Raw genomic sequence first — 23,316 nt, forward strand, 5'->3', positions numbered from 1 at the left:
TGTGTACCAACGTAAACCAGCTGGTCAAGAGAGCCTCATGCTGGTGAGTCCGGCTCTCTCTGGACAGATTTGTCAATAAAGCTTAGAGGTAAAGTTCAATCAAAAGGACTATTTCACTCTTTATCCCCATTGTTCCATTGATCACAGCTTCCCAGCCACACCTCTTGGCTTCTATCCATTGGTATCTTTTACTCCTTCCCTATTATCCTATACCTATATACACATGGGAGCTATTCACTATATACGCATTATGCAGCAGTCTGTAGCTTTATGGTCTTATGTCTCTGTTAACAAATAAAACCACATATAAACAAGCAGTGTTGACCAGAGGGCTCAGATTCAAATTACCTGGGAGCCACCGGCCAAGTTCTTCACCCTTAAAGAAGCTGCTTGGAGAATATTGAACTATATTGACTCTGATGAGCAACTCATCTTTCCTTCCTCTCTGCCCCACACGTTTAGTAATGTTCCTGAAAAATGGCAGCTTTCCTTTCCCTTTAAACTCGAATGAATTGAAAATAAATCGACTGTTCACCTTTCTCGAAGCTGTCTGTCCTCTTCAGAAATAGACAATCTGGTGTCATGTGAGCCACAGCAAACCTGCCGTTAGTCATGGCTTTATGTCTGACAACTTGTGCGGCTAAAAAAGCCAATTACACCAAATACACAAGCACCAATTTCAGCCTTCAGCTTTTCTAGAAAATAAAAAAAGCACAGAATCAAAATGAGACTCGGAGGCCAGTTGTTTGAGATCCCTGATGTTGGCAGTGCATCTCCTCTTTTTTAGTTCTATTCCTTAAGATTTCTTTCCTGTTTGAAATGGTAGTAACAGCAAATGCGGTTTTTATTCTACAAGTCTCAGCAATCTGTGTGCCGCAAACACTCCCGCAGCAGCTGCTTTGTCATGAATACAACAAGAAGAGCAACTGGTGTATCTGTTTACAGTGCGAGCAAACAAACATTGTGGATGTCTGTCGATAATCGATCGTTTTCCCTTTTGCCTTGAACAACCACAGTCACAATCAAAAACAGGGTTTTATTTCATGAATAATGATCATTGTCAGTGTTGGGTTTCATTGACATTTAACACTAAACTGGTGGTTTGCAGCCATTTTAGCATCAGCTAGTGAACATTTTTCAGGAGTTTCTCCAATGTTTCTACCAAGCGGCAAACCACCGTGGCTGGAAAATGAAGCCAATGCGGAAGTGCTCAAGACCTCTTGAGACAGGCTCCAGAAGTGAGTCAGTCTTCCATGAACCCCAAATTTCACAGCAGAAATAAACACGTTTAGATGTTTAGATCAGCCTGGAGGCCAACGAAGCAGTACAGCCAACGTGACGGCAGTCGGCGCTGCATATTTTCGGCTTCAAGACGGCGCTCGGAAGCCTTCAGGTTTCCACTCATAATCACAACCAGGAGGATTAAGGAAATGACGTGCAGCATCTCCCCCTCCATCAGTCTGGAATCCGAGTTCAACAGTGTTATGGAATTTTCTCTTTTAGGGTTACACAAGGTCCCGTGTAAGCCTTGTGATCCACGGCAGTATTAATTGTTTGTCTTTGACTAGGTGCCACCATATCTCACTGTGGTGGCCAGGGTCGAAGAGACCTGTTGCTGCCTTCCTAGTCATAATAGATAGCTTGTTGTTGCCGGTCCAATCTGCGTAAGCAGACATCTGTGTCTCCAGACTAGAATATGCTGACAATAACACCTGCAAGAGTAAAGACATTCTCTTTGACTAATTCTGGGGCGTATAGTATTTGGGGTGTGATCTTTGGGTTTAAAGTATATGCACCAGCATGAGTTCGTCAGAATGCGAGACCGACTCAAGCACTTCAGGTGTACTTTGAGAGTGTCTCTAGTTCTCCTTGGCCAAGCGTCAATAAATAATACAGCATAAGACATCAGAGGCTCCTGAACACTTTCTTCCTTCCTGACCTCACCATTGACCTTTGACTTCAGCAATTTCTCCACAACAAACAGTTACGCTGTTGACAGACTGTGGCAATCTATAAAACTGTTCACTGAAGCTTGGGACAAAATAATTCTAATCTACATTTTATCATCAGCACTTGCCGTCATTAAACTAGTGCCTCCTGATTAAATTGCTTTTAGGAGACATAATTTAATTTGGGTAAATATGGAGCATCTGCGCCAAGGGGAGTTTCTCCTCTGTTCTTCTCAGCCACGCTCTGTAATTTGGGCTGATGCAGTGTACGTTCGGCGAATCTAAGTGTTTGTTTCATGCTATGCTGCCGTAATTTACCTGACACCAGTACTCATGTGTTGCTAAAATAGGTCAGACCGGCCATTACGTGAGGAGGTGCCTTTTAATAGAAAAAACTGTAACTACTGCCCAGTGGTACACAGTGAGAAGATTAGCAAAGCAAAGGCAGATTTGCATAAAAGCCTTTATATGCAAATGATCTCCTCTCTCCTATCTCTGTGAACCCACGCTAATTCCAGCTCCTCTGAGACCTCACAAGACTGCAAATACAAATACTCACGGCCATCAGAAGCCTTCAACATCCTCTGCGTCGGTGCTGTGATTTCAAAAAAGAGGACAAAGCAATGAAAAGAGTGCTTGTTCTTTGTGTTTGTAAAAGAAAATGCACTTCTTTCATCCGATTGTAAAATAAACAAGATCACCAAGATGAGGTGTTTGGATCGCTCCGAGTCATAATATAATTGGCTGTGTTTTTAAATTACACTAATTAGAATTTACCATGCCTAATTTAGGTGTGATAAGAGAAGTCCCACAGGCTCCTGAAGAGGAAGTCGTATACAGTACTTTTGATCGATACCAACGCTCTGGATGCCGACGCAGCTATTAAATATTCCTCTGTGCTTTGACTTTGACTGTTGGAAGAGAAGTTCTGCTCGTGAATCAACTCTCAACTTTTTTTTTCCTTTTTTTTTTTTTTTGCTGCGCTCGAGGGCGGTCTAATTTCTATCAAGTAAACATCCTCCGCTGTCCCCGTTAGTCATGAAATTAGAGAGATTTCTTTTTTTTTTCTTCTTCTTCTTCTTCCTTCTGCCCCAGATCTAAGATGTTTCACCAATATGCTGCACAGCTGAAATGGAACGCATTGAAAAAAAATGACCCGGAGAGCAACCTTGGTGGTTTTTCTGCTGCTGCTTCAGATCAGTTAACTGCTTTTAAAAGAAAGCTTAGTCGGTGTAAAGAGCTCAAACAACATGTTACCAAACCACAAGGTCAGACCGTCTTTGATTTCCAACAGAGCAGCTTGACTTTTCTTCCGTCTTGATTACAGTGCAGGTTAGACTCTTGGCTCGGTGCTAATTCATCTAGATGACTGCACAGATTTCAAAATAGCTATTTTGCAGCAGAGCTTAGTGACAGTCATAATTGTTTACCTCGGTATCGAAGGTAAAAAACAAACCTTAAGACTCGCACCACTGTATCTGAATCCTTACCGGTGGAGAAATGTTTTTTTCTTCTGCCACTTCTTCAGTTCAAATGCAACATTTAAAAGCGGACAAATGCACAGGGAAACATTCATCACACGACCGGCAGAAAATCAGAGTTTTCCATCTGCATTCTACTTAATAGACGGGAAAGCAATTCAGCCACAAGACATGCTGTTTTTTGAGTAATGGACGTGACTCACTTTTTCTCGACTGGAGGAACTTGCCCTCCACCCTCGCTGTTCCTCTCTCTCTCCACCTACGCATATAACCTGCCGCTGAACGTATCAAATTCATCGCTACGGCTGTACCGAGTCATTCCAGTCGATGTAGGAAATCATTAACTGGAGTGGAAGTAGACGAGGCAGCTTGACTCCAAACATAATAAATTACATCACCTCATCATAAAGATCTGGAATGCAGTGGACATCTCATATTGATGATATATTACACTATCCTTGTAATAATATACTTTAATGCTTTAAGATGATCTGAACATGTTGTGTACAAAGAGGATGTGTTGCGTGTCACCTGATCCGTCCCAACTATGCACACATATCTGTTTGTCCCGTTAACAATTCACAGATTTTTATCACATTTGCCTCAAAAAAGAAAAAATAAGATATTTCGATTTCTGCTCTTTCATCTGAACCTGGCCGGATGTTTGTGTCTTCTGTCAGGAGTCGAGGAGGAGTTCCCCCGCTGCATGCAGCTGTGCCCCGAGGAGCAGCACCCAGAGGAGCCCCACCCAGCCGGGCTCCGACTTCCAGAGGGCGGGGTGTTCAGAGAGCCAGAGGTGCGCCTCCAACTGCAGGATACCGGCCGGCTCCTCCCATAGTTCAGGACACATACGGCGAATATGTGAGTATATTAAAACTCTGTAGACCAGTCAGCACTGAGACCATACGTACAAATATACTTGTACTTGTCATTGTGAAACCACTGGCCATTTAGTCGATCAAAAGAAAATTGATTTGCAGTTGTACTTCATTTGAAGATAATTGTTTAGGAGTTTCCCAAATGTCACCGGTGATTGAATATTGCACTTCCGTAAAGTAGCAGTAGAAACTGATTTTAAAAGAAAATCCACGCTGCATAAGCCGACAGATCCTTACTTGTAGCCTCTAATACGGATCAAGCTCCCAAAATCCTGAAATTTACTTGTCACATAATGCAACTCAATAGTGTCTGTCATTAGTCTTTGCCTGCCTGGTCAGTCACCACTTTGCAGGGTTATTTTCTTAGACTTCCTAAAACTTCTCCAGAGCCACGGAAGACATTATAAATTTGTTTGTGTCATACTCCCTGTAAAGAGAAAGATGCATGCAGGTTTGAGGATGAGTGCATCTGATGAAAGAGAGAAAAAGAACAGGTGCATTCTGGTTTTCTACAAACAAAATGAAGTTAGTTATTGTAGTTTGGCCTGCTCACCGTGACACACAGCTCATGGAGCCTCATAAGATACTTGTCAAACATGATTGTTCTTCTTCTTTGGAGACATAACTCAGTCAACTTTGAAAACACAGACACCAGGCGCATATTTTTGACGAGGATCATTATTACCTGGTTGTCTATCATGATTAAAACTCCATCAATCCTCTTAGAAGTCATAGAAACTCTAGAACTTGCCGGAGAATCATCTCGATTTTAAGTTTTCCCCAGTATCAAAGTAATCCAATGATAGTCGTCTGTGCATATTACAAACAGGAATGGTTTTTAGATAATTCTGCATAACTTTTAATGCTGTCAAATTGAACAAATATAGGCAACAAACATCCTACTGTTAACTCTGTAACAACATTCTACTACCTGTTCCCCAAAACATTTTGGGAATGGTTGTTTCCAAAGGTTGAGCATGATTATCCCCCAAATAGAAGTAAGATCAGTTAGTAGGACGTCTCACTGTGCCAGACTTTGAAGAAAGTATTAGAGCTAACTGTCTTCATGACTACGTATCATTGTGTGTAAGCAAACTCAAACAAGTATGGCGCTCTAAACAGTCCACCATGTTTAGTTTTTTTTGTCTTGCTATATGAGGTGTCAGCATAAAGAGTGACTTTGTTATTGTAGTGATTATTGTGATGTAGCTTACCTGCACAGTCTTGTGGGAACCTGGCTGCAATATCAACAGCTACCAGAGATGAATACATTAGGCTTAGAGTCAGAGTCTTTGTGCGTTTGCCAAGAGAGTCTCCTGCCGCACTGTCAAGGCAAGTTCCCCAGGGACTCCAGCATCAACATTGCATATTTAGCAGATAGAAGGAAAGAGGAGGTGGTCTGCGTTGGAAAATTGCCCCCAGCAGCCCATACGTAACCACATGTGACAGGTTTATCCAGAGGTTGCAATTCAGATTGGTGGAGGTCGTAGAGAATGACTCTTGGACCAGCTGTTTCCCATCATTGTCATAGCTGTAAACTGCATCCCCCAACACCTGCACCTGTGTATCTGAGTGGAGAGAAGAAAAAAAAAAGACCCCCAACATCTGCCAGATGATAAATCTAACCACATCGCTGCAAATTAGAGATTGAATGAGTGTGACACTGTATTATCTGAATACATCACCGTCGCAGGACAAGTGTTCTCCATCGGGGGGTTGATGAATAGGCTCTTGTATTCATCAATGAAATGACAAAGAGATGTTTCTTGTTCACATTTGTTGCCTTCATTTATCACACTTTAAAATTCACTCATACACATGTTCCCATCGTTCCCTTTTTTTGCAGCGCGTCGTCATCGCCACCGGCAAAAACATTTGTTAAGCTGGAGGCGTTTTCTTCTTCTCTCTTGTTCAGACAAACAGCACCAGACCACGGTTAACTTGTGGTGATTTTGTCATGATGAGACGTGGGTGTACAGTATCTTTGTCTGGCGGGTTTTGATTTATGTAATCCGTCCCTGTTTAAGCTTCTATTTGTATTGGTATTAAATTACACTGAATCCAATTGTTACCAAACAAAATCACAGAAATGTTATTATCCCGTGATCCAGCCTTGGCAGTCCCATCGGTCTTGAACGGGTACTATGACTGCATCCAAATGTCATTTCATGTAATTCATTAGGTGCATTGAGATCTCTGTCTCACCTGCTGCTAATCCCATTGGAGAAGATTTAAACATGATGTAATTCTCGTTCCAGAAATGAGGCTACATGTGATCCTCTTTGTTTCGACACTGGCAGTATAAAATCCCAGGAGGTTAATGAAAGTGGCAGAACTTCGGTTTTCATGCTAAATCTAGAGCTATATGTACGTGTAACTGTTTGCTTCTGTTCACACAGAAGCTTAATTCCTTTGGGTGAGAAGAACAAGAAATGTGCAATGCACGTGGGTTGGTATTGTTTATGTCAAATCCCCCAGACACAGTAATCCATTCTGAGCATTGTGGGTCCTTGTTGGCTATGTGGCATTAAAAAAAAAAAAGAAAAGAAAGAAACTCATCCCCCTCAGGCTCTTCTCTGCATGTCCAGCCCTGTTGAGAGCCAAGCATTGTTAATTGAATCATGTTCTCTATGGCACAGTCCTTGTAGCTGTTTTAATATAAATTAGATGTAACATACAGTAATAAAGAAGCGGCGTGGCAGGTGAGACCAGTCATGAAGACAGGATTGAAACCCGCTCACATTGAACAAAAGCTGTGATTTGTAATAACTGCAGAGAAAATTAATTTATTTTTTATCTCTTGGAAATGTGAATCTGTAATTGCCACTACAAGTTAGACATTTTAGTAATTAGCTATTGATATATATAAATAGAGTTGTAATTTGTTTTTGTAGCGCAATTGATTTTTCTCTTCTTAGATTTTTCTTTATTAGCCATCCTAGCGGTGCGGATTTAGAGATGGCTTTGTTGTTTGGTGGGTCAGTCCACTAATGGTGGTTAACTTAATGGTGGAAAGACAATGATTCCTAATGACTTTGGCGAGTTTTTATGTAGCAGGTCAAGCATGTATCATCAAAATGGGTTCATGGTGCGCGGAGGATGAATCCTATTGACTTTGGTGATCTGGTACTCTGGTTCATGAGCAAACAACTGTAGAACGAACATAACTAAGATTCCCATGAACGTGCACGTTCACACACAGTTAGTAAACTAACTAATATATTAATCTTGATAAAACTTTATATCTGTCGTTGTGAGCATGTAAGCATGCAGACTGGGGCTGTCACAATATCAGAAATTCACTATGCGATTGTCCTGTCTCCTTTTTTGGTAAATACATTTGCACTCAAAATATGGCTGTAGGCAGGTGGAGAGAGTGTATGTGACCATGAATTTATAAGAGCATAAAAAAATTATAATTTATTATCATATGTATAATTAACATTATATACATATTTTATTGTTTAAATATCACAATCATCATCATGACACCCCTAATGCTGATGTTAGCATTCGCCTCACAGAGATACCGGGTTTTTTAATTTAAATAACAGACGTCAGTGAAAACCATGTTAATCAATATATAATTAATTCCTGAACACCTTTATATGACTGCATCGCAACCAATAAGTGTTCATCTCGAACCTGCTGGTCATCCATGACTTTGCATTTTCTCACAGTGTCCGTGTGGATTCCTCTCGGTGGTCCGGTTTCTTTCCATAGCTCAAAGACATACAGGTTAGGCATACTGATACTGAGGCTAGATTGTCTGCAGGTGTGAATGTGGGTGTGAATGGTTGCCCATGGCTTAGGTGTGATACACTAACGACCAGTCCAGGGTGTACCTCGCCTCTTGCCCAATGAGAGCTTGGATAGATTCCAGCCACCACCCCTCCCACCCTCCTCTTGACTTCACAGGATAAGCAAGTACAGGCGAGTACAGCTCGACGCAGTGAGTGATATTAAGTTTCTTTTTTTCAGTGCAGATGTGTTTCTGCAGGGCTAATTCATTAATGACAAGAATCCCTCCTGATTAAACGTGATAGATTGCGAATAAGCTTTATTTGAAACTTGGATCAAAACCAAAAGGTGGTAAAGTAACAGTATGGAGCGCTAAGACATTTGTCAAGCGTAACACAGGAAAATGATATTTCAACTTGATACATGGGCCAGCTTTTTGACAACCTCAATCTGATAGCTTGAGTAGTATTTCTACCCCTGCAGCGGAAAAGTTTCAGCCTCTTCAGCTTTCTGAAATATGCTGGCAGGAAGAGCTGAATAAATGGCATGTAGCTTTGACAAATTCTGAGATCAAGACAGATGACCGAGGGTTACAACTTCTGGATTATTTGTTTTCTTTGAGCAATACCATGCAGTGTTATTTTCCTTTTTATTGTTAAGAAGTTAAGAGCAGTGTGTGGCACAGCTGTGCGGAGGCGCGACATTTCTCTTTGAACAGATGGTGTCGTACTAAAGTCGCCTGAGAAGAACAAGGCTCGTATTCTCCTTCTGATTTGCTTGATTTTCTCACTTTTGTTGTTTGCATCTGTGACACCTTTCGGGGTTTCAGCGTTCTCAACAGAACTATAATGTTAGGGCAGTGTGTTGTTGAACTCATTTGGATTTAGTACAGTGTGCAGGGGGACATATTCAGCGCCAGAAAAGCCTGCTCTGGGTGTCAGTGGCATCCTATCTGTTACAGTGGTATTGTAGAGCACAGTGGAGCGGCTGTGATACTGCTGTTGTAACATGCAGTGCCAGGCCCTCTGTTAGTCTTCAGTGGCCTCAGAGGCCAGTCCTTATCTTTTAACAACACGCCTCTCAGCCATCCACTGGCATACAAATGAAAGACTCACTTAGGAGCTGCTCTCTTTCTCCCCTGTCTGTCTCTACTCCCCCTCCCCTCCAACCTCTCACTGTCACACTAATCCTATTTAGTGATGGAAACACAGCACTGTTGCAGTGTTGTCGCGTTATCGTGCTCTCCAAGATATTTTGGGTAAATGGTATATCAATACAAACACATCCGATACTGTATTATAATAGCTTCAATCACACTACCATCACAGTCTGCTTCCAATTTCAAAGTTGTTTTTCCATGCGTCAGACAGCAAAGAAAAGAATCATTTTAAACGTGCTGATGTGATTTATAAACCGGGCATGTTTCTCCTCTCAGCCTTCTTGTAACTCAATTATAGAGAAGCTGCTCTAATAAATGGCAATAACATGCCATTGTTAAAGTTTAATGTGGTCCTTAATACCATGGCAGTGGTGTCCGATGTGAGTGGACACCTAGATAGAGTCGCCATTGAGAAGAGTGGAGTTAACGATAATGGCATGTGGCTTGTGCTGAAAACTAATCAGGGTATGTAGTAACCGCTTGGCTAACGCTGTGTATGGTGTGCATAAAGCACCGTTGACAAGAAAATGTAGGTTAAATTTGTTGTGTAGTGAAGACGAACGATGGTTTGGTTCACAAATGACTTCTAATATGTATAACCGATATTATTTAAGTCTTGGATGATATATGCATGTTCTATTTTTTCCTAAACTAATGGTGATACCCAACCGACATTACCTGCTACCTGGAAATCTAATGGAAGGATTTCTCTGAAACTAGTCATGGATCTTCATGGGCCCCAGGAGAGACATCTTTCATTGAGTCATCCTAAACTTTCAACTTCTGGCAACACCATCATATTGTTGGTTATTTCATCCAGCACTTTACCACTGTGGCATGTAATGAGGCCTAATTGTTGCCCCTAGGGTTTACTAGCAGGCTGAAAGTTGTAAAACAGCCAAATAGTTTAATGTTTTATGCTCTTTGGATAAAAGCCATATTCTGTGTCCATTTACCAAATCAAACACTCTCGCTTAAATATTTTACAAATTCCACAGAGGAAAAAAACAACAATTTGGTATAAATTCTAAGCTTTAATATTATAGTGACAGTGTCAGTCACATTAAAGAATTAAATACATGTCACGGTAGAGTCACTAAACTCAAGAAACACCAGACTCTAGAGTTTGACATGATAAGCTGAACATAGTAATCTGTAATTGTTTTTTTTCTTTTTATTATTAACATTAATCACATTTCCACCCAGCACAATAGCTGAGACTGAACAAATACCTTTTCTTTGCATCACTCAATGGATAATGCACCTTGAATAACATACATAAGAGGAAACTACATCTTAAATTCAGACTTACCCTCTGCTGGGTCACAGTGCTGAACTGAAACTTGTAACACTGACCTGAAATAACTTTCTATTAAACTGCGAGAAACGTTCAGTCGCTCATACGACCGGTACAGCCCACGCAGCTCATTATTTTTAATTAGTCCCACCTTTTCAGTACGTTACTATACAGCAGCATTTCATGATGCTGCTGCTCAGTATCTTTAACCATTGAATATTCAGCCCTGTGAGCTATGGGAGGTCTCAGGTCTGTTTTTTTTCCACATGGAAATGATGTAACTGCAGCCTAGACTTGTTAATTTCTGATGTTTACAAGTTCACTTTTCTGGTCCTGCTGGACTACAAGTGCTAATTCAGTTACTTTATTTATTGCCATGTGTCCAAATGGTGAGCACAGTTACATCCTTATTTTATGAGTAATAAAATCTGTGGTCAGTATAAAGTAACCAGTGGAGACACCGATTTTTATTGTCCACATGTTTTTATGCTCCAAGAAAGTATTTTATGTGATAATTGAGGCTTCCTTCACAATCACAGCTACATGATTCTACTTCTTCGCTCCCCTTAGACTCCTATCATTCAATATTCATAACCAAGCTTGTTATTCCAGCCTGCAATACATACTGCGTATAATAGAGACAGCTTTTAATAGATTGAAACAGAAAGATCTTTAGTTGTTTTTTTGTGTGACAAAACCAGGAATGTTTTGAACCGAAACTGAGAGATTATTTCAATTTCAAATGGGGGTGACACTAGCAATGCATAAACTTTCTTCAGAAAGTGCCTTTTGGTTAAAGATTTTTCAGCTTCAAAGAATTTATCCGTGGCTTTGAACGAATAGTGTAGTTCGCACAGTCTCTTGTTTGTGTTCACCACTTTGAAATGTATTATCAATTCCGATCGAACACACTTGATTGTATGCTGATGCCGATTTATGTGGAGGGGTAATGTCACTTGCTTTAAAGAAAAGCATTCGCCAGTTCGATGTTATGTAAACCTTGTTGCTGCTTTTTTACCCACTTTAAACTTTAGCATAATAAGCCACTAGCTGAGATCAGCTAATAGCTACTTCTATAATACAAGACCAGAAGGCAGAAGATGAGAACATGAGGTTGGTTTGACTACAAAGTTCAGCATCATAATCTCATACATATTCATGGTTGGAGTCTGGTTTTCTGTCAGATCAGTCCTCTGAATAAAACTAATGAACATCCATCAAGCAGGACCTAAATATTTATTTATTAAACGCTGCAAATATATGAAATGTCTTTATGTAGATATATTGCTGTACATATATTGTACGTACACTGAATTGTGCAATAACATGCTTGATTTATTTATTTTTTGTTAAATTCATGGACTGCAAGTAAAACTCCAAATGACTCCACGATTCAACATTCATGTCAACTTTCTTCCTCCTATTGTCTTTTAGATTGCCTTGTTAAATCCTGCCCACAGTCTTCTTCACTTCTAAATATTAACATTGTTTTTACCATTGTCAGTGCTGTGATGATTATCTTTGGCAAAAAAACTATTCAAAAATTGCAAGGGTAATTATTTTCTTTTTTTGTGTTCCATTAGGCAGAAAGAGGTTATGATAGGAAATTGCAAATCAAAGTCAACAGTTTAATCGGCCTGCTGAAAACTGCTTTTAATTGCATAAGTTGCACTGCTTTTTGACAACTGCTGCTTTTCTAATGGCATCCAAGGGGTTGAGTATTATCAAGAGTACAGTTGTTGACTAAGCGTAGTCCTTGCATGGGGAGGGTGCTAGCGTTGGGAATTGTTGACTTTGCAAAAGCTCTTGTAATTGCAAAATTAAAAATGCCAGGGGGGACTTAAATTCCCTTCAAGCTACCTCTAGACAAACAGAAGGGGAACTAATAAAGACCTCCACAAAAATCAACACACTTCCCACTCACACAAAAACAATGACGGAGTCACAAACAAGTTTGCCACCCAATGGGATGACCAGGTAAAAAAAAAATAAAAAATTCCTAAAATGCACCCAGAAACAAGTACCGCCACATCTGGGTCTCTCTGTTTGGAGTCATATGTAGGTCCTTCACACATACTTCGTTTATGGAGGATTAAAGATAAAAGACTCAATTCAAATGTTGTCATTTGGCATGTGCATGTTTCTAATCAGGAATTAGAGCCTTAATAATAATATGGATGTGATGAGCATTTTCTTCCGGTACTAAATCTTACAGACATTCATTTCAAGCATGCAAATCAGGGGCAGATGGAATTAGCCAAGAAGTGTGTGGGGGATGAGAGATGTGTCGCTATGGGTCGGCGCCTTTTGTGGAACATAAGTCCCATTTATCCCAAATTAGGACGGGTGCGGCACTGGTTCACTTTGATGTTCGTCTTGGCGGGGGCCTGGGTGGAGTGCAGAGGGGGGGGACGGGGCAGATTGCTGGAGCACAAACAGATGTTCAAGGCTCATCCTTTGAGGTAGTGATGAAACGTTGCCGCAGCAAGAGTCTTTACATCCCACTGTCAGTCAGTTGACATAGAGACAAGGGCAGGGCTGCAGTTGCCACTCTAATGGTGCTGCATATGGGCTACTATAGCAAATGGAACAAATCAAGCAATTTGACCTATATCGGTGATAAGTTGAAGGCTTCTGTACATTGCAGTGTATGTAGCATTTGATTTATAGTAAGATACAATAGGTTTGGTAGAAGTTGCTGTGTGTTTAGGTGAAAATGTAAAAAAATAAACCATATTTGTTTTACATTTCAACAGGTTTATAATGTTGAGCAGGTTGTCGTAATAAAGTCACTTCATTGTCAAGATGTTTAGATGTTTTCCTGATCTGCACCTCATCTGACCGGTTGCATTTTCTCTCTACTTCAGGAATATGACGATGGCTACGGAACAGCTTATGATGACCAAGGATATGAATCGTATGACAACAACTACAGTAATCAAGGACAAAAGTAAGTGCTTCTTTCTTTAAAAAAAATAACCTTTACTCTGAGTATTCCTAGAAATATTGTTCATATTGGACATTTCTGCTGGATACCATTTGCACCCAATCTAATGGTTGAGCGCCATTACACGAAGCAACCCCTCTTATGTCGAGAGGTGTAAAGTGTCGGTGTCAGGCGTGTAGCACATTCGACTATGAAGCTGGAAAGTGTCTGACTTACTTTCATAGCTGCGCTAATCAATATTTTGATGTTACTAATGTATAATGGTATCACTGGGTGTGTCAATTGAGTCTCTTATAGTAAATCCTCAGAAGATTAACCCTTGACTCTGCATTTCCCCACAGCTCTGCTGAGCATTTTACCATCTTTAAGCTTATTGTTTTGGTTTTAATGGACAGAACTTTATACAACCTCGGTAGCTTGATGGTTTAATGTGCCATCAAAGTCAGGTGACGTTATATGAAGAGTAATAAAGTTCATATGGAGGTTGGATGGGTCAAGCAAACACAGGACTTTCACCAAGGAAACCGCTGTTTGTAAATCAGGAAGTAAATGTTGACTTCCTTCAAGTTACATAGGCATACACACAGTTTATTTTGCCTACCCCAAATATATTATTGAGGGTAGGCCGGATTCACCTTTCGTCAAAATGGACATATAGCTCAGTCAACATCTCTACAAAACATCAGAACCTTGTTGACTACAAAAGTCTTAGTTACGTGTGCTTAATAAACTGGCAACTAAGTTCTTACAAGGAATAAATAACTCATAAATCCAAACTAGGTTATCATGTTGTCATACTCTTCAGAGTTCATACCAGGGGAAAAAACACGACAATGTCTCAAACAGCTTGAGCGAGTGCACTGAATTAAAAAGCACTTGAATATGCAATGAGTTGTATTTATGTCTCTCCAAGTCTAAACTTTATGAGCAGCATCTGAGGGTAGCGAGCTTGCAGCAGTTTGGCCATTTGGGCTTGGGTAAATGTAAGAGAATATGAGGTCTTTTGGGTTCAGAACAGCTGGATTATGGTGCAGGAGCTGTTGAGTTGAGTCATCTATGCTCATTTTCTGCCCTGTTTGATACTTGAAAGAACACTTCCTGTTAATTAAATATTTTGCGAAGCATAACAACTGCGTGAGGACTGACTTTTGAATTGTCCTTTAAGGCTAATTCAAAAAAAGTTACATTTAAGATTGAATTCCACGTCTTATAAAAATTCAACCAGTCAGGTTTAGAAGGTTTGAAAAGATTAGATACATAGTTGAAATGAATCTGAGGTTTCAAAAGAAACCAATCTCACATATCAGTTTCCTTCAAAGCATTGATTGCAGCTCTTTACGTTAAAAGTAGTATCTTTGTTTTAATCACCATTTTAAATATTTAGCCAAAGGTGCATCTGTGCGTTTCTCATCTCAGTGCAAAATAAACAGCGTTAGTGGTATGTCGCTCCGGTGCAGCTAAATGCAGAATATTGATTTTCTTATATCCAGGGAGCTATCACGCTCTCCAAGCCACACAAGGTCAAAGGCTTTGGTTTGTTGGTGTCTCGCTGTATTGCAGCACACAATGTGCTACATTTATGTATGCCTGCTTGTGTCACTTCAAAGAAAGAATGATTGTTGCCACATTTAAGGTGTCAAAAAATGTATTGTATTGGCAGCTGCTGGAAAAAAGAAAAGAAAAGGAAAACAGTAACAGAAGAAAAAAGAACATTATTCTGTCCTTTGGCTTTTGTGAGCAGGGTGGTCGATGTTTTCTTTTGTGGAGGTGTCAGGATGTATGTCACCCAGACTTCATCCATCTTTTGTGCTATCTCTTTTTGTGTGTGTGTGGGTGTGTTTTTTGTGCACACTCACATGCACACACTGTCTTCAACATGCCAAGGGATGTATCTTGAAGTGTTGCTGGTTAGGTGTAGAGATGCTTGCTGGAGGGGAACGCAGGTCCGCCTCAGGAATCTACAGCTATTTGTTTGTAAAAAAAAAGCAGCTTCGTGAATAATGGTTGGTGTGTTTTGGTGAAGGTGGGAGCAGGTGGGAGGAAGTGTGGAGGGGTGTAGGGGTGGTTGGTGGCAGTGCAGAAGAAAAATGGAGACCATCATGTAGAGGCTGGAGGCTGGGTCGACTCAAAGAGATTTTCATGTCTGTTATCTGGCGGGAGACAAAGCAACTAATAGGGCTCGGGCATCGTAGCTTGCGCCTCCAGAGACGGCTGATTCACTTACTTCTTCTCTTATTTGTGTGTCCTGTGTCCTGGATTTGGTCGAAAAGCGACTGTGGCTGCAGGCTGACATTGTGCATGTATACAACTAAGCCTTGCGAGCTATTGCAGTCATATATTGTCACTGGAGTGATTGAATTTTGACCATTTGTCCATAAATATAAGATATATTGTGCGGATGATCTTTTTATGAGCTTTTTTTGGTCCCGCAGGCGGTACATAAAGATCTATGCATGTAATTATTAATGTACGACTTTCTAATGCTTTTATAAAGCCACAGATCTATAGTACATATTACGTTACAGTAATATGTACTGCACTGTAAACCACAGTAAACCAGTAAACCATTTATTACCCTTAATTACTGCTTTTAGAGAATGCTGTTAATACTGCAACATAACACTGTCCTTCCGCCTCACAGCCGCTATCCTATTTAGCTTTGTGATGGACAAAGGTGCATTATTTTCACCTCAAGCATGAGGAAAGTCATAGCGGGTCCCAGCTGCAGCACGGCCTTGAGGAGAGTGTGTGTGTGTGTGTGTGCTGGCATGTGAGTTTGTGTATGTGTGCGCATGTGGACGAGAAGTCTCCTAACAATGTTTCTCGAAGCCTAAGGAGCTCCCAGTCACCAATCTGAGCTCTGACTGCGTGGCAGGATTTCAGTTGCCGGAGGATAACAAGCAGAACAATTTACAGTCTCTCTGTCATGGTATTACCCCAATGGCTTATGCTAGAAACAGCCCTGCCATTTGTGAACATGAAGGGAAAGAAGGAGGGTGGGTTTTAAAGGCTTCTGCTCTTAACAAGATTGTAATGCCGCATCAGTGGATTTACTAATACCTTAATTATCTTGAAATATATTTCCATAACACATGAAATGCATTTAGCTATAGGTGGTTATCAGAGAGTGGATATATTGTCTTACAGTCCTATTACAATAGATCTGTTCTCATTTGAACTTAAAAAAATCTTCATTATCACCAGAAGAAAAACTATATTTGTGCTGAATTGACAGGCCATCACAAAATTATGATAATTGCTTTGGTAATTGATTCATTGTTTTAGTCATTTATGAAGCAAATGTGAAACACTTTTCCGAGCACCTCAGATATGAAGATTTACTGCTTCTCTCTCTTTTATCTGACTTTAACTTGAATATATTTTGGACTGTTGGTCACAAACTTTATCTATTTGATATCACTTTGCACTCTTGGCATGTTTCACCGTTTACTGAAATTGTATACACTACATTTTATACTTCATAGTACTGAAGGATTAATCAGTAATGAAAGTAATAATTTCACATTAGCAAATATATTACAGTCAGTGTTTCTCTCCACAAAAAACATTGTGTGTATCCGACAAGTGCATGGAATGTATTTCCTTTCTCATAAAACTAATGCATATACATTAAAAAAAAAATAGTTTACCACATCTGCACACATCTGCATACTTCCAGTCTTCTTCCTCACCTTTATTGGCTATTGGCACGTTACCGTCGCCAACTATTGATTGGTGGAATAGCGTGATTACATAGGCAGCACTGTGTATTGCTTTGTCCCTGAAATAAAATAAGTTAAATGATAAGTACTTATCATTGGAAAAGTTGAACATTTTAAGAAAGTTTCACATTTATTTATTTCAACACGTTGAACACTAAATCCTACACTATGAGTTTAAGTAGAATTAGACACTTTACTAGTAAGAAGTGGTTTAATGTTGGTCTGACTGTCATACAGTTCACACCTGGTTAATAAATGTTTAACAGTGCATCGTATTCTGTGTGCTGATGGTAAATACTAACTATACTAACTAAAGCTCATTATTGTGGAAAAAAAGTTTCACAAACTGGCAATACTCAGAAAAAGTACCAGTCAATATGTGAACATTTAGAAAACTGTCCACCACATGCAAAACAATCATTTTTCTTCATCTTTTCATAAACAAAACAAGCACTAACTTTTACTTTATTGCAGCACCGGCGTATATCTCACTTACTGAGTTGTTGTTGGGAAGTGACAGTGATAAAATCACGATGTTCTCTGCTGCGTTTAACTGGTACAAGATGTTAGACTGCACACTGGTCATACTAACTGAGACAAGTGAATCTGTCTAACTACACTGTGCATTCAGTCACACGGAACGGCCAGAATTGAGTAATTTAGACATAATTAAATTTGAAAGGCAAATAAGGCGTTCACAATGTTAAGACATGAGAGTTAAGCAAAAAATCTGTTTTTAGTTGCCCTGAAGGCATTTTGCGACATTTACATCTTTCAGAAGAGAGCTGACGCCTGGGGGAACCTTGTGGAACGCTACCTCAGCATGACAGCCATGGCAGCTGGTCCGCCAGCTCCTAGATCACAGCCTCCTCTTACCGTGTTTATACAACACAGAGCACTGAGCCATCATCTTTTTTTTGGAGAGGCAGCAGCGGGCTTCATCTCAGGAGAGTTATCGGATGCTGCAGCACTTAGGTACCAATCTAGTGCTAAGGTCAAGGAGGCTGGAGAGGGCCGCTTGTGTGGAGAGCGTCTTTAATTTTATTAGGAGAGAAAAGGTGATGTCTCTGTAGGGAAATGAGAAGGATGACAGCTGTGGCACAGCCCTGGCTGGACACTCGCAGAGGTCATGGCGAGGTCCTTTCTTGCAGCTCGGGTGTGATCAAAGCATTATTTCATACTTGACACCTCTGAGACTGCCGGCTGCCGACACCTCGCACCTTCCCTTGCATCTTGCTTTGGTACGCTACGTCGTAGGCTAGATCCCGGAGGCCTGAGGGCACAAGGGTAGCTATGTGACAGTGTTTTAAAGGGCAGACGCATCCCTGAGGAACAACTGTAAATCTTAGTACAAGAGACGGGTACAGAGGAGAACAGAACAAGAAGAGTGGCTGGATTTCTAAGTTTCATGGTGTAGCAGTTTACAATCGATTGCTTGAAAGAGCCCCAACACTATTGAAAACAAGTCTCATCGCCAACAAACACACAAACCTCCAGTCAAGTGTTCGATGAACAGCTTAGGGGCTAGTGATACACTAGTAAATACAAAAAGACCGTAATATATCTGCAGGGGTTGATGTATGAATATTTCATTGGGATGGTACTTCAATATCAAACACTGGAGAGCAAGATATCAAACCATGGCAACTTCCTTGACGGTTTTGTCGATGTAGAATCGAAAAGGCAGGAAGCCTGCGCATTCAAACAACATACAACACAAACTATTATACAGTTAATGCCAAACTACATTCATGCTGGTAGAAGCCTGCATATTCTTGTAACATAAAGCTGTCACAAAAAAAAGATACCAGCATCCGGCTTACTGGTATAAAATGCATTGGTCATAGCAGTGAATCATCGGCTCCCCCAGCAATGTAGAGGGCTGTAAATGTGGACATTGGAATAGGAAGTTTATGATCTAACCGTGATGTTTTATATCTGTATGGTGTTGCAAAGCTGTGTTGTGTGGTCTTCACCGGAACAGTAGGTGTACTGGATCTACAAGTCTATGTTCTATTTTAACAAGACTAAGAGTCTACAACCTGCTACTGTTAACCAGGTATAATGTTCATAGACATATAATATAACGTCTGGGAAACATGTATGTATGCCCGTCTGAATTAAAGTCCACGTCAATCCATCCAGTGGTTGTGAAAATAGTTCACTAAAAGCCAAAAAATGTTAATCTGCTCATGGCACCAGCAGAAAAGTCAGTAATCACCAATGGCAGTACGATTCATCCTCAGAGAACCATGAAAGTCTGCACCAAATTTTATGTCAATGCATCCTTTAATTGTTCAGATACTATAGTCTGGACCAAAGTGGTGGAACAACCAACAAAATGAGCCAGAGCCAGTAGCCAGAGCATTGGTTTTGGACTCTCAGCTATAGCCTTGGGTGAACCTGACAAATTCTTTGGCAGGTTCATCTATGGCAACCACAGCCCAAGAATAGATTCTCCGTACCTGTTGGCATTAATTTGACTGCATTATTGATTTCACCCATTTTATTGCAGTTATCAAGTTTCACCTCGGTTCTTTTCTTCCCACACAAGAGACAGACAACAGAGCAAAGCAAAGTAAATATTGCATAATCCAAGCACACGATGAAACAATTTCAAGTAAACTCACAGTGAGGTGAAAGATTATGTTTTTTGTTTTGTTTTGCAGTGTCTTCTCATGCAGGCACCGAATATACATGCACGTCAGTAGCTGGCTAGCCTTCAGCTATAGTCTTTGCATTGTGTTCAATTGCATGATACAATGTATTTGATGCGCCTGCCTTTGTCAATGCTACTTCTTTGAGGGCTGCTTGTTGTCTCAGGGTCTTAAGGCAGACAACACCCATTTAGTACAATGGGAATCTCGGCATTGTGCTTTTTGTATCTTAGCGCAGATTGGCTGTGTTAGCTGTCTGCTTCTGAAATGCCTGCGGTGCTTCACAGATGCCGGATACCTAGATGCTGTTTTCGTGGTAGACAGCTTGTCAAGATGAATGACAGATGCTGTGTCGGGAAATAGACCATCTGAGGGGATGGAGGGCAGGTTTGCACCCCTCTCTCTGTCTCAAGACAAAAAGTCACATTGTAAATACCCCTTCAATAGGATATAACAGCGTCTTTTGCAGACTATAGATACAGTACACAGCCCAAACATGTTTCCAAATGAGGTGTTTTAGAGAATACTGTAGACTGACTCGATTTGCAGAAAATACTGCCTCTTCAAGAGGATTTCATGCACTTTCCAAAAAAAATGAGGAAAGTATAACATAAATGGCCTGTTCAAATCTAGAAAGAAGACTCATTTGTAAAGTCAAATCTTTGCCGTGGGCCATTTTGTCCCTCTTTGTGGCTTTTCAGCAGGGGGTCAGCATTGGTGATAGCTTTGCAATCAGCCTCCACACTGAGCAATCACCAGTGTATCCCTTAGAAGGTTTTCCATTTGAAATTACGTGAGCTTCATTTCATAGCAAATGGTAAAAGAAAAGTAGTTTGGAAAAAAAAAGATGCTTCTTTTTTTTTTTTTTTTTTTTTTTTTTTTTTCATTGTATTGTTGTCTGTGAAAATCACGACTGAGCCGGTGTAATCAGAGCATTCAGTGTGGGGCATTTTCATCAGGATTTTACCATTTCAACCTTGTGCCAAGATTGAATGAAAAACATTATTACACAAGAAGCATCAGGGAAGTATTCTGAAGATTCACAGTCATGATCAGTTAAAGTGTGCATTATGCAAGAAATGGGCTACCAGAGGAGAGGCAGCCTTTCTCCACATCAGACCGGGCACTGTATTACCTCTGCAGCCTCTCGTAATGTCCTACTGGATTTCTTCAAATTTATCACAGAGGACTGGAAGAGTAATGGTGATGTAAGAAAACAAAGTCCACTAGGGACGTGTACTACATCATTCAGATTTAACACAGCCATCTGTTTCGGTGTGCCCAGGAACGGCAACATCAGTGCTTAAGACGAAGCATTTACAGAGATGACAGATGCTCTGGAGGCAGGGTCTTTACCTGTGGAAAAGTAGGCCTGGAATTAGATGCTTGATGAAAGAGACACATTTATCTAATAGGCCTCTCATGTTCCACGCCTGCGCTTTAGACAGATGTAGGTTTTTTTTTTTTTTCTTGGCCCGGTGAAGTTTGGGGAGACACAAACCAGCGGACGCCTTCTGCTAATGAATGTCAAATCAAAAGCTGACCTATTTAGAAAGTCAAAGCATTTTCACACCTATGACAGGGCAATATCTCGGGTGAGACATAACCACCGCAGGCACCTCATCTCATGCTTGTGTTCATGCTGCCAGCTGTGCGCTTCCGACAAGACGAAGCTGTGATTTGGGGTCATTTATGATAAATGTAGAATGTACGAGGCAGACGGTTTTCAGTTTAAGGTTTCCCAACCTTTCCCAAGTTTTTAGATCTCTCATACCACCATAAACTATTTCCACTTGGCAACGTTTCATTTGTTACGGAACCTTCAATTTTCAAATGAGAATGTGACTATTTAAATTGTGTATTATTTATTTATTATTATTATTTTCAGTCAGAGGTGACCCTAAATGCTAAAATGTAGCTAATCGATACAGCTACATTTGTGAGTCAATTTTAGTTTAAGCATAATTGTTGTCTAGCTACAGCAACATGATGACTAGTCCTGCCTTAAACTTTACATCATGGGTTTAATATCATATTATAGATTAGCCTTTGATGGCAGTAACAGTTGCTGTACATAAATGGCCAAATAATAATACTATGCTTTAGGATTGTGCTTTATATATTAAAAAGGTCATTTTCAGTCAGAATGTTGGAATATGCACTACAGAGCGCTGATTGATGTTAAATCAGCGTATGCTGTTGAACGTCTGACCACACGAAGCAGAATTTTACGGGAATCTTTGACCTTCGAGATGCATCTCTGTAATTGAGAAGAGAAAGTAACTAAGGAGAGAAGTTGTGTAGCAATATTGATAAAATGTCACCTCAGAAATTAGAGGCGCCAAACAGCTTTTGTTGCACTCTCCTCCTTTGTGCAAAGAGTAGCTTTCACCACAGCAGACTACTATTACTGGTCCTTTCTGCCTTTTTTTTTTGGGGAGATAAACAGTGAAAATAAATGAAGGGGAAAAATGCTGACAGCCCACAACATGTAAGCAAGCTTAAACAGTGTTTAGCATTGCTGTGCAGCATCCAGATTTGTGTTTTTGTGGATGTTTTTTATTGTTGAATCTGACACAGAGCTGCACAGCAAAGCCCACTATTACCCAATATGTCACATACTTGCCCACATGTCTGCAAGCACCTGCGAATTGTGGCAAATTGATTTTCTGACATTCATAAAAATTGATGTTTATTTTAAAGGCGACCTCTCCGGAATACACTCCTGCATTTTAGCATAATGTGAAATCTAATTATTTAGTATCCTGTCAGGGCTTGTCTCGGGGTACACAACGTGACGAGCCAAAACATGCATTCAGTTGTTTGGTGTCTCTCTCTGTCTCCCTCCTTCTGTCTCTGTCGGCCAATGAGTAGTGTCAAGGATATTGCAGTGACTTGACATCTGTAGCAGATGTATGGTGGCACCTCTGCCGCGAGGGCTGACTTGAAAACCTCATGCTCAGAGCGGCAACAGCAGCTGGCCTTGCTTCTTGGAGGGGGGACTATATTAGCGCGGGGAAAAGCCTTGTTTGCTTCTGCTGGCTTGGCATTGTTTGTAGTTGAAATATGAGCTGTGTAAAATTTATGCTAAGCCTGACTTAAGGCACAAGCCTCTGCAGGGAGCTGTCTCATGTCTCATTGAGTCGCCATAGTGCCCTTAAAACGTGTCCTCCCACTGTCCTCAATTGGTCATGTTGTCTTGTTCATCCTTACCAAGAGAAGACAGTACAGCAGCCAATCAGTTAGTCATGTTGAAGCTGCTGAGAAGCATTATCGATTGCGGTGAGGCTGCCAAAGCAAAGAACGATTCACCCAAAATACAAGAGAGCATATTTTTTTCACTTTCCTGTATTGGCATAGCAATGCAGAACATTGCCCAGATTTTAAGAATATATTTGTGTTTCTGAGACAATGGTGGAGAATCATTTATTTTGTCGCAATAATGCCATAAAGAATTACATTATCAAAGAATTTAAAACAAAGTT

The 23,316-nt window shown here is 40.5% G+C and overlaps 1 protein-coding gene across 2 annotated transcripts in view; it reads left to right on the forward strand.

Annotated features, from left to right (window-relative positions):
- The window catches only part of khdrbs3 (KH domain containing, RNA binding, signal transduction associated 3), a 92,447-nt gene that overhangs the window by 60,051 nt on the left and 9,080 nt on the right, over positions 1-23,316 (forward strand). For both annotated transcript variants that reach the window (XR_002042728.2, XM_019271396.2), the window contains exons 6-7: positions 4,111-4,291; positions 13,373-13,455. Coding sequence is in view for 1 of the 2 variants with exons in the window: in XM_019271396.2 (XP_019126941.1) it covers positions 4,111-4,291; positions 13,373-13,455 (264 nt within the window). In the remaining variant the exon portion in view is untranslated. The remainder of the gene's footprint in view (positions 1-4,110; positions 4,292-13,372; positions 13,456-23,316) is intronic.

Source organism: Larimichthys crocea, chromosome XIII (assembly GCF_000972845.2).
Source record: "Larimichthys crocea isolate SSNF chromosome XIII, L_crocea_2.0, whole genome shotgun sequence".
NCBI lineage: Eukaryota > Metazoa > Chordata > Actinopteri > Sciaenidae > Larimichthys > Larimichthys crocea.